Source organism: Pantherophis guttatus, chromosome 6, assembly GCF_059756535.1.
Source record: "Pantherophis guttatus breed Tessera chromosome 6, ASM5975653v1, whole genome shotgun sequence".
NCBI lineage: Eukaryota > Metazoa > Chordata > Lepidosauria > Squamata > Colubridae > Pantherophis > Pantherophis guttatus.
Genome location: NC_142068.1, coordinates 90,753,838 through 90,765,863, shown reverse-complemented (window position 1 = coordinate 90,765,863; position 12,026 = coordinate 90,753,838). Strand labels below are relative to the sequence as shown.

General features: G+C 39.0%; 1 protein-coding gene across 24 annotated transcripts in view; it reads right to left on the bottom strand.

Moving 5' to 3' along the window:
* Positions 1-12,026, bottom strand: part of KCNMA1 (potassium calcium-activated channel subfamily M alpha 1) — a 640,154-nt gene that overhangs the window by 172,922 nt on the left and 455,206 nt on the right. For 12 of the 24 annotated variants that reach the window (XM_034423984.3, XM_087871879.1, XM_087871886.1 and 9 more), the window contains exons 15-17: positions 11,527-11,636; positions 6,744-6,812; positions 538-549 (exon numbers count right to left, since the gene is read on the bottom strand). In XM_034423984.3, the coding sequence (XP_034279875.3) occupies positions 538-549; positions 6,744-6,812; positions 11,527-11,636 (191 nt within the window). The remainder of the gene's footprint in view (positions 1-537; positions 550-6,743; positions 6,813-11,526; positions 11,637-12,026) is intronic. The other 12 variants (XM_087871898.1, XM_087871899.1, XM_087871900.1 and 9 more) reach the window with 1 other exon arrangement.

The window sequence follows — 12,026 nt, the reverse complement described above, 5'->3', positions numbered from 1 at the left end:
CAAGGGTAGCAAATGTAAAAGCAACAAATAGCAGAAGTTAATAGACACGAAGCAGACACTGTTGCAACAAAACACAGGAACATAAAACAGGGGAAGAGGAGTACTGGACAGGAGAGACAGTTCTCCTATTGAATGAAATCGGATATAACTTTTCCTATTGGATTAATCTTTTCTCCTAAGGCAACGTTGCTAAATGTAATTTATATGGGTATTATTCCTGCAAAGAAGTTAGTGCAGAAGACACAAAAGAAAAAACAATGCAGAAACCAACTGTTGCTATCAATTGTTCTCTCCTCTTTGAAACTTTGGGGCTCGTTATATATATGTATATATATATATATAAATATAAAATCTGTACATATATTATATACATATATATTTATATGTGTGTGTGTGTGTGTGTGTGTGTGTGTGTGTAAATGTGAAAGATAGACAAAGATGTTATCTTCCTGTATTCTTGGTAAGGAATTAGTCCTGAAGTTAGAAGGATTGGAGGTAGGATTGAGGTTGGAAGGTAAAGTAACGAAGAGGGCATACCGCTTTCGACTTCTGCAAACGACAAGAAAAAAATTTGCAAATCAAAACACTTGGATAAGAAATGAACTGACACCCCCCCAAAAAAACAAAAAACCAAAGGCCAGAACAATAAATAAATAAATGAGTTAATAACCCAAAACACTTTGATTTGAAATTCTTCAAATCTACTTTTCCCTTTTTTTAAAAAAAAAAAAAAATTAAATTATTATTATGATGATGATTATTATTTTTTTAAAAAGGATTTCTGCTGGGAATGAAGACAAATAAAATGGAAAGACAGGAGAAAGGTCCAACAGAGGGATAAACATGGGGGTACGAGAGAAGAATGTTAATTTTCATTTTGTTTCGTTATTTTTTTTTTATTATAGAGCTGGCAAATAAATAAATAAGTAAAGCCCCCTGCCACCGAATTAGAATTTGACAAAAGAGGCCCTGACTTTTTAATGGGTTCGCGTGGAATTACCATTATTTTACCAATTTTCTCTAAGAGCGCTCTTCCCAGGGATATTTCAGGTTTTTTTTTTTTTTTTACTTTTTCTTAAAAAATGCAAGGAACATCAAAGGCGTATGGACTACATTTCTTTAACAAGTTCAGCAAAGTGTCCTTATTCAACCCAAACTGCAAAATACTGCAGGGTGCTTAGAAAACCATTTCCATCGAAGCAGTACCCTGTTTCCCCTAAAATAAGCCCTCCCTTGATAATAAGCCCAATCGAGTTTTTGAGTGCATGCACTAAAATTAGCCCTCCCCTGAAAATAAGCCCTCCCCCAAAATAATTAAATGCATGCACAGCCGGTCCCCGCCATTTCCTCTGGTTTCCTCCATGCACCCAAAATAATAAGACCTCCCTGAAAATAAGGCCAAGTGCTTATTTTGGGGTTCAAAAAAAATTAAGACAGGGTCTTATTTTCGGGAAAACATGGTAGTAAAACATATGCCCAAATGCAAGGGATTTCAGGAGAATAACTTGATTCTTAGGTCCGTAATCCAGCTAGGAATTGGAAGAAGGACTGATTTCGGTGCTGTTTTCAGAACGCACACATTTGTGTGGGGACAATGGGCAATGCATCTTCCCCAATGATTCAGTCAACCACATGAGCGCGTTCCTATGGGCTACGATGTTCCATAGGAGAGAGAAAGGACCATTCCATGTTTCAGAAACATAATTTATCTTTGAGCAAAAACTTTAATAGATCATCCTCAACTATACGATGTTACTGCTGAATCGAAGTGTTGATATGACTAAGGTATCCATGATTAAGGAGCTTGGTTCTGCTTATCTGTGTTTAAAAGCCAATTCTACAACATGCAAACCACTTTTTCAATTCTTAGCTGCCTAAATTCCCTGAATTCCTCTTTAATCTAAAAGAGACTAATCTAGTATATAATCTCCAAGTCCTTTGGAAGGCCACAAAGGGGGAAATAGATTAGCCACAAGTTAAAGGAGAAATAGATTGTCCAGTACTTCTGAAAGGAAAATGATGGCTGTTACACATGTTAGTAATTTGCAACAAAAGAAATTACAGCAGAGAAACAGAGGTGGAATTCATGAATCTAAGTGCTAATGAATCTTAGGCAAGCAATTGTTAATATTTCATTTGCGTTTGTTATCCATTTTAGTAATGAGTATTGAGCCTGGGTCAAAATCAAGTTTTGGATTTTTTTTTATATATATATATATATTGTATCAAGGGGGCTGTCGAGAGCCAGTATTTATTTTCAATATATTCCTGAACGAAATGGTGAAAATGCTGGAGCTCATGCTTCTTGCAAATGGGATGTCTCTAAAATAAATTAGATATTAATATTCGATAACATAAAACAAATCACTGGGGTCACAGGAATTTATTATTATTATTTTTTTGCATATTGTTTCTTACAAGAGATGCAAATGACAAGATGGGGTATGATTGCTATAAACCTCGGCATAACTAGGAAATTTGAATCTGGGTTTTCGTTTTTTGACATATATCAAAAAACAATGAAAAAGGGGAAGAAAACCTGACACGGGGTGAAACCACTCAATAATTGGGAAAGAGGAAATTGTTTTTTTAAAATGACAAAGGGCAAATTAGGTGTCACGGAACTGATCTCTGTTCAAATTACATTTGATGCTGGGATATCTTTGTATGCAGGGAAAGCAACATGAGAAACTCTTCATCCGAGATGTTGAATTTCAAGGATCTATTTCAGGTTGAATAAAGTACTTCTTCTCATTTTCTACTCAGCTTTGATTCTTTGAATGATTCAAAGTGCTTCCCAATCACATCAATAGGTTAAAGTTCGACCAGTGCTGTGAAGATAACTGTGATGAGATGTCAGATGTGGCTGCCAAATGTACTTGTACCATTAAAGGAGAATCTTTGTAGCTTAGGGTTGAAATGAGGGGTCCTGGGTGGGTTTTTTGCAGACATTTCATTACCTGATGACTAGCATTGATGATGTTACCTAGTTTGGGTCATGAATTGCCTGCAGGAAAACCACTCAGAGAGCACCAAGGACCCCTCAAATGTATCACTGAAGTCAGCAATTCTTCTTCTACTAGGATTTTTATCTAAGCAGGAGAAGAAACTGAAGGAGAGAAGCTGGGGGGGAAAAAAAACTTTGTTCACCTTGAATTGTGAAATGGGAGGAAGGATGTCCAAAATATGTCCAAAATAAATAATTTAAAGATGTTGGATCTAACCTAGCCTTGATTCACTTAAAAATCTGTCTGGTGGCACTCAGAGCCATAAAGAAAGCTAATGTTGTGGTCCGCCAGCAGCCTGCGGAGCTAGCAGTGGAATCGGACAGCGATGAAGCTGAGGAAGAACATGGGCCAGTCCTGGAAGCTGGGGAAGGCCCAGATGAGGGCCCTGCATCAGAGGCAGAGATGGGGCCAGGGCTCTGGGAGTGGGGTGCAGACTCCAGAGCTTCCAGAGACTGATAGCAGTGAGGCGGAGGAACAGGAGGAGCCTGTTCCTAATCCACACATGAGAAGAACTGCCAGAAGGCAAGAGCAGCTCAAGCAAAGAGGACAAGTCGGGAGTAGGGCCAAGAGATGATTGGCCCCTCCCATAAGGCTTAAAACAGACCAGCAACAGCATTTGGGCTTTGCTGGAAAACAACGTTGGTAGCTTCGTCTTCTTCTTCGTCTACATCTTGTATTTATTTTTGTATCTGTGACTTCTGAACATTTGCCAAGAAAGGCCTTTGGCAGTTCGTCTAATTGGACCAAGGTTTGCGATAGGACTGAGGAATTTGTGTTGGGAGGAATTTGCTTTAATTTAGTTGAACGACGCTGGGAATGAAGTAATTCTCAGCTGTTCAAATAAAGTTTGTTTGTTTTTTCACTGACTGATTTTCCTATTACTTACTTGGGCCTGGGTCACAGTCTCCCAGGTGGAAAAAAATGAAGTTTTGCCAAACCGTGTGAGATTTTCTTAACTAGCATTTTGGAGAAGCCGAGCAGAGTAAAAAAAGATTCCTGTAATGAAGAGTTTGTAACACTTTTTGTTGTTGTTGACGTTCCTCAGTTTGGATTCCCAGTGGTGGAACAAGTCCACTTGTCTATTTCTTTGGGGTTACCTCAGCTTCTTCTGAAAAAGCAGCAATGGGAAATAAAACAGAGGCTGCAAAGATATTAAAACTACTGAGGGGAAAAAAATGCTGCCTAAATAAGAGAAGCACAGATGTTTGGACAGTGGGGGTTAAAAAAAAGTTGACTATGGTAATGTGATTGAAACACCACCCATTTTTTATATGACATGTGGCCATTTTGGCCACCATTTTTAACTTTTTTGACCCTATCCTGTAAATCTCACTTCTCTCCTGTCTTCAATATTCTGCTCATTTTATCAAACACGCTACATTCTTAAGCCAACAGCCCTCAATTTTTCGGGCACTAAGGACTGTTTCCATGGGGACAGAATTTTCTGTGGACCAGAAGGAGCGTAGCTTCTGTGCTGCCTGCATTCCACGGATGGGGCTTCACTTGTTTGCATGGACCAGTTCCTGGCATGTCGTGGCCCGGTTGCGTTGGGGACCCCTATTCTATAGAGCGATAATTTTCTAATGATGTTCCATAATTTTAATTGAAATTATTTCACTCTTTGGCACATTTTGTGGTAAGATTTAGCTTCACCAAAAAATATGCACGTGATGTCCAAGGTAGGGGATGTATATTAGTTCAAAGAAAATAAATGTTGGCAAGATTAGTAATGTTATTTAAAAATGGAGAGCGGGTGCGATTATAAGGGGAAAATCTCTCTCCCTCTCTCCCTCTCTCTCTCTCCTATCTATCTATCTATCTATCTATCTATCTATCTATCTATCTATCTATCTATCTATCTATCTAGTATGTGTTAAGCTATCACAGAGCAGAATGAGAAACACCATGAACGGAAGATATGAAATCTGCAGGAAGCTGTAGAATTTTCCAGTTCCAGAATTCAACTTATGAAGTCTACAGTTAGGCCAGATTTGGTACAAGGTTAATGAAGAACTTCAATAAAATGGAACCAGGATACCATTTTTCACCCTTAGCACCTTTAAGGGATGGGGACCCCAGCTTTGTGTGGATAGCTGGGGAATTCTGGGAATTGAAGTCCACATGTCTCAAAGTTGCTAAGGTTGAGGAACACTAAACTAGAAGATGCCACCTGCTGAGTCCATTGGAATGTTGGCTTTGGTGGCCATCGCAGCAGGATGCATTGAGAAGATGTCCAAATTCAAGTCCAGGTGTGAATTAGGTGGGCTTCCATTCTTCCTAACTATATTAATGGTTGCATTCTATCCATTGTGCATCAACCACTACCTCCGGTTTTTAAAATAAGAAGACCTACATTCAAATCCTTTTCAATAAGGAAAGTCAACTCTATTTCCATGAGATTATTTCTATTTCTATCGCCATTCTTGAGATTAGTTTAAGGTAGAACATGGTCACCAAAAATTAGATTGTTGGGAAGTTAATGATAAGACTAAACATGTACAATATCCAGGTGGGTTTGACTTTGAAGAAGGATTGGTGGGCTAAAAGGCATGGCACAAATCACCAACGGCTCCTTGATGGGCTTCTGAGCTTGGTTGTTTCCTTGAAGACTTTTCATTACCCAAAGTAGGTAACATCATCAGTGCTAGGTCTTGCATTTTTAGAGGCTGGGAGTTTTTTGGGTTTTTTTTAACAGAAATGATAACTATCTTATGATTCTTGATGAATGTATCTTTTCTTTTATGTAACCTGAGAGCATATGCACCAAGACAAATTCCTTGTGTGTCCAATCACACTTGGCCAATAAAAATTCTATTCTATTCTATTCTATTCTATTCTATTCTATTCTATTCTATTCTATTCTATTCTATTCCATTCTATTCCATTCCATTCCATTCCACTCCACTCCACTCCACTCCACTCCACTCCATTCTTCTATTCTATTCTATTCTATTCTATTCTATTCTATTCTATTCTATTCTATTCTATTCTATTCTATTCTATTCTATTCTATTCTATTCCTGGATCATTATCTTTTATAATGGGGAATGGAGTTAAGTTCAAATGGTCTTCTAAAAATGTCATCAATAACTCCAAGCTTGAAGAAATGGACCAAAAGAAGCCATATATGAATCTCCTGTTCAACTTGAATGATGATCTGGTGAAATATTTTTTTTCCTGTAATACATTTCTCTGTTTGCCTGGTGTAATATATGTAACTCTATCTGTAATCTTTCAAGCCACGCTTTGCATAGGATTCAGATTGCAGCAATCCTATGTATAGAGTTATATACATCACTTGGAAATACTTACCCTCATTCAATTGTATTGGGTTATGTAGAATTATCAAGGAGGAACTGAACTGGGATTCTAAGCTGTCCTTCATCAACTCTGCCTAGGTGTCATTTTAATTGAGAATTTACATTCTTTAATGTAAGGTGTCTCCTTACATTCTCCTAATGTAAGGAGACTGGTTTCAGGGCAATTTTAAATTAACATCATGCACTTCATCAGTTTTATTGGACTTTGAGGCATGATGTTGCCTTTTGATTGGGTATATAAGTGGGCACCATGATGTCAAGAGTGTCTGGAATATAAAAATTTTTTATAAATATAAACACCCATCCAAAGAGCAAGAAACAAAGAAAGGAAAAGAATGAATGAGAGAAAGAAATTTAAGCAGGCCAAATAATCAAAGATGCACTACAAAAAGGTTCTGATAAATGGGTTACATACCTGCTTTCCCGTTTCTCCGACTTGTATTCTATGGCTATCATTAAAAGCTTTAGCTTCGCAAAGACCAGTCTGCCAGGAACAAAGCAGAGGGAAAGAAAACAAAACCAGAAGATGGTCTTTATTTTGTTGATATCATGAGTACTTTGCTGTTGTCCTTAAGGTTATCTACATATAGACCTTTATAAAATATAGTTTAGCTCTTTGCCTGCACTCCTCAACTTTGTCAAAGTCTTTACAACCTTTAGTAACAGCAAAATATATCAACGGAAGTTCTCTATGTTCATCTGGCTGCAAATATCTCAATTATTCATAGGAATAATGCTTTGATAAACCCCTGAGCCCTTTCCCCCCATATCAGGGGTGAAATCCAACAGGTTCTGACAGGTTCTGGAGAACCGGTAGCAGAAATTTTGAGTAGTTCGGATAACCAGCAAATGCCACCTTTGACTGGCCCCAGAGTGGGGTGGGAATGGAGATTTCGCAATATCCTTCCCCAGGAGTGGGGAGGGAATGGGTATTTTGCAGTATCCTTCCCCTGGAGTGGGGTGGGAATGGGTATTTTGCAGTATCCTTCTCCTGCCACGCCCACCAAGCCACGCCCACAGAACTGGTAGTAAAAAAAATTGGATTTCACCACTGCCCCATATGCATTTTATGTTCAGATTCTTCCCAGAGCAGAAGTGATATTATAGATTGTCTTCACATCTATTTTAACTGTGAAACATTAGATTATAATGGGTGCATTTTGAACATAGATATACATGGGTAATTTGCTTTAAGGAAATCATAATCCTTTTATCTTCCAATAAGAAATAAATTACTCCATTTAAATCAGAAGAGGAGGGCCTAAGCTATTGCTTACATAAATTGGTGGAACCTACATGTTTAATTCATTGAAATATGCAGGAAATAACTATATCTGTTATTTTCTTGATATAACTCTAAAATAACTATATCTGTTATTTTCAGTGTCTTGCCTTATGATTTTCGGATTTGTCTTCACGCATTTGGGGACCATTAATGAATAGAGATCCTCAACTTACGACCACAGTTGAGCTAAAAAAGTATGTTGCTAAGCCAGACAGTTGTTAAGTGAGTTTTGTCCCATTTTATCACCTTTCTTGCCACAGTTGTTCAGGGAATCACTGCTGTTGTTACATTGGTTAACCCGGTCATTAAATGAATCTGGCTTTGCCAGATTCGTGCTTTTCAGAAGGTCACTGAAGACGATAACATGATCTCAGTTTATTGCAACCATCATAAATACATGGTAGTGGCCAAGTGTTGAAATTTTGATCACGTGACCAAGGGGATGCTTCAAGGATCGTAAGCAGTAGTGGGTTTTAATTTCAGCCACTACCGGTTCGCTCATGGATGCACGTGCACCTATATGTGCAATGCTTCTGCACATACGCAGAGAGGTCTGGATGAGTAGGCGGAGCCTCCCGCCATCGCTACCAGTTCGCCCGATCCAGAGTGAACCGGAAGCAACCCACCACTGATCGTAAGTGTGAAAAATGGCATTGTCACTTTCTCCAGCGCTGTTGAACGCTCATTAACAAATGCTTGTAAGTCGAGGTGTACTTATACAGGAATGTTCAGCCAACATGCTACGTTCAACCAGTTGTGCATAGCAAAGACAGATATTTATACATCCAACCTACAAATAAATATTGTAAGGTGTCATAGGCACGTGTCACATTTGTGCTGTTGCATATCTTTAGGCATCAAATGTGAAGCATTTCATTAGATGAATGAAATCAATCAATTGGAATAGAGCTGGAAGAGACCTTGGAGGTCTTCTGGTCCAATCTGGGTCCTCATTTTACCGACCTCAGAAGGGTGGAAGGCTGAGTCAATAGCAATTGCACTTAGACTTATATACTGCTTCATAGAGCTTTACAACCCTCTCTAAGCAGTTTACAGAGTCAGCATCTTACCCGCAACAATCTGTGTCTTCGTTTTACTGACCTCAGAAGGATGGAAGTCTGAGTCAACCTTGAGCTGAACAGAATCGAACTCCTGGAGGTTGGCAGAGTTTGCCTACAATACTGCATTCTAACCACTGTGCCACCACGGCTCTTTACATGGCCCCTGGATACTGCAACCGTCATAAATGTGAATCAGTTGCCAAGCGTCTGAATTTTGATCATGTGATCGAGGGGAGACGAGAAAGGTCATAAGTGTGAAAAATGGTCGTAAGTCACTGTTTTCAGTACCCTTGTCACTTTGATCAGTCACTAAATGAACGGTTAAGTTGAGGACTGCCTGTAACATGATGTCAGAGGGTAAGAACTACAATTCATTAACACCCTTTCCTTTATAATTATACCTAACGTTAGATAAAATTGATAGTAATAAACACAGGGATTTCTTTTCAAGGGCCATGTAAAACAATTGTTTTAAGATTGACTTTCAACATCCATAGAGCCTTTATCATGACAATCAGGCCCTGTGGGAGACATTTAGTTATCATGCAAAATGTCACAGAAGCCATTCCAAATTTTATGCTTAGCTGATGACATTGCATTACATCTGCTAGAATTTATTAGCCCTGGGAAATGTTAATGTTGACTGTTAATGGGGCAATGATAAACCTTCGCAAACGATTGCGAACCCTTACGATGATGAAGACTTAATTTACAAATCAGTTTTATTCACTGGCCGAATGGAATTCAAAAGCGTCGAATGTTGGAAAAAATGGCTTTTGAAAAACATCCCTGTAAAAACTGGCTCCCAAAAGGAAGCAAAAAATGAGAAACGTGGAAATTTTTCAAGTTTATGCCAAATCCCAAATCCCGATAGCCAAATCCCTTTTCTTCAAAGAACAAATTTCTAATCTCTGAGAAATTTCTAAGTGCTGGAATGGAGGGATACATAAATTTTTATCAATTGGAGCTGATCGTCGCCTGTATGAAAATGTAATGAATATAACTGTATTCTTATCTTCAAATCAGTTACAGACAGGTAGAGATATGTGTATGCATAAAAATTATAATTTGACACCCAACATATGTCACACCTAACAAGGTTTTTATCCCAATTTAATAACAATAATAAATTATTCTATCTAGCTTAAATAAGATTAAATGGACTAAGAATTGTGAAGCTGTTTAGCATTTTATTTTTAAAACAGCCATCATTTATTGTAAATTAAATTATGTTCATAATCCTGTAGTACAGTGGTCTAAAGCACCCTGTTATTAAGACCAACTGCCTGCAATTACTGCAGGTTCGAATCCCGCCAGGCTCAAGGTCGACTCAGCCTTCCATCCTTTCTAAGGTAGGTAAATTGAGGACCCAGTTTGTGGGGGCAATAAGCTGACTTTGTAAAAATATACAAAAGTATGAAGGCTATTGCTTGACGCTTTGTAAGCCACCCTGAGTCTTCGGAGAAGGGCGGCATATAAATTAAAAAAGCAAAAAGCAAATAATCCACAAAATGACATAGAAAAATTCCAAAGTGATCCCTAAATGGAACTGACCGTCGGTACATTCAAATGTTTGAAATTTAATCTTTTCTTGAAAATCTCCAGTGATGGGAGCTCCCACAATTCTGGGAGCTGTTTCATAGAAAGGGTCCTTGGTGCTCTCTGAGCTGGCTTGTTTTCTTAAAAACGTTTCATGACCCTAACTAGATAACATCATCAGTGCTAGTAAGGAGTGAAGTTTGCTCTCAGTTTATATTCTGGAGGCTTGTCTTGTCTATGTGGGTGGGGGCGGTCTTAGAGATTCTTTCATTGGGCTATTTACTGATGGCTCTTGGGCAGTTTCTTGATTGGGGTGTTGTATACTTGATTGTTGGTCTGAAGCAGTGGTGGGATCCAGCCAGTTCTATCCAGATCGCGCGAACTGGTAGCGGCGACTGTGGGAGGCTCTGCCCACCCTCCCGGATGTAATGTGTGACTACTGCACATGCAGAGAAGTTCGTGCGCATGCGCAGAGGTAGCATGTGTGCTCATATTTGCGAACCAGTTGGGAAGGTAAATGAATCCCACCTCTGGTCTGAAGTTAACCTTGGAGTTAATCTGGGTGCTGATTATTGGTGGAGAGAGTGCTGGGGTCTTTTTGTTCCCCTTTGTTCCCCTTTGGGCTGGATGATCGTCTCTTTTGCACAGTCTATATATGTTGTTAATATCTATAATGTCTAGTGATGGCTATGACTGTTTCATCATTCTTGCTGTCAGGAAATTCTTCCCTTACTACTTACTGCAGTGGCACAGTGGTTAAAGTGCAGTACTGCAGGCTACTTCTGCTGACTGCTGGCTACAGTTTGACAATTCGATTCTTATCAGCTCAAGGTTGACTCAGCCTTCCATCCTTCTGAGGTGGGTAATGTGAGGACCCAGATTGTTGGGGGCATTATTCTGACTTTGTAAACCGGTTAGAGAGGGCTGTGAAGCACTGTGAAGTGGCATATAAGTCTAAGTTCTATTGGTACTGCCTCAGCCTTCCATCCTTCCGCGGTCAGTAAAACGAGAACCCAGATTGTTGGGAGCATTATGCGGACTCTGTAAACGGTTTAGAGAGGGCTGTAAAGCACTATGAAGAGGTATATAAGTCTAAGTGCTATTGCTATTGACTCAGCCTTCCATCCTTCCGTGGTCAGTAAAACGAGAACCTAGATTGTTGGGGACAATAGGCTGACTTTGTAAACCACTTAGAGAGGGTTGTAAAGCACTGTGAAGTGGTATATAAGTCTAACGGCTATTGCTATTGTTTTTCAGCATTTTAGCAAACCATCAAGTTAGGATTAAGGGCAAAGATGTCTTCGAGTACTTACTCACAAACAGCAGGGAATGACAGACCAACAAAGGCACTAGAAAGATACTCCGTGTACATTTCATTAGATACTCCTTCCAAGTAGTACTTCTGCCAAGTGTCCTCTTCGATCTAGAAAGGAGAGCAAAGAAGAAGAAAAACGGCAGCTGCATTTTTAATAGGAAACGGCTGTGAATAACACAAATCAGTTTCAGGAAATTAAGATTGGTACTTACTTTATTTTTTTATTTATTTTATTTTGTTGAGTACGTATTAGATAATATATATAAGTATAAGCATGAATTGAATAAATAAAATGAATACAATTAAAGGGAACATTAGGACAGGGACCGTAGGCACACTGGTGCTCTTATGCACGTCCCTTACAGACCTCTTAGGAATGGGGTGAGGTCAACAATAGACAGTCTAAGGTTTTGGGGGTTTTGGGATGAAACCACAGAGGCAGGTAGTGCATTCCAGGCATTGACCACTCTGTTGCTGAAGTCATATTTTCTGCAATTG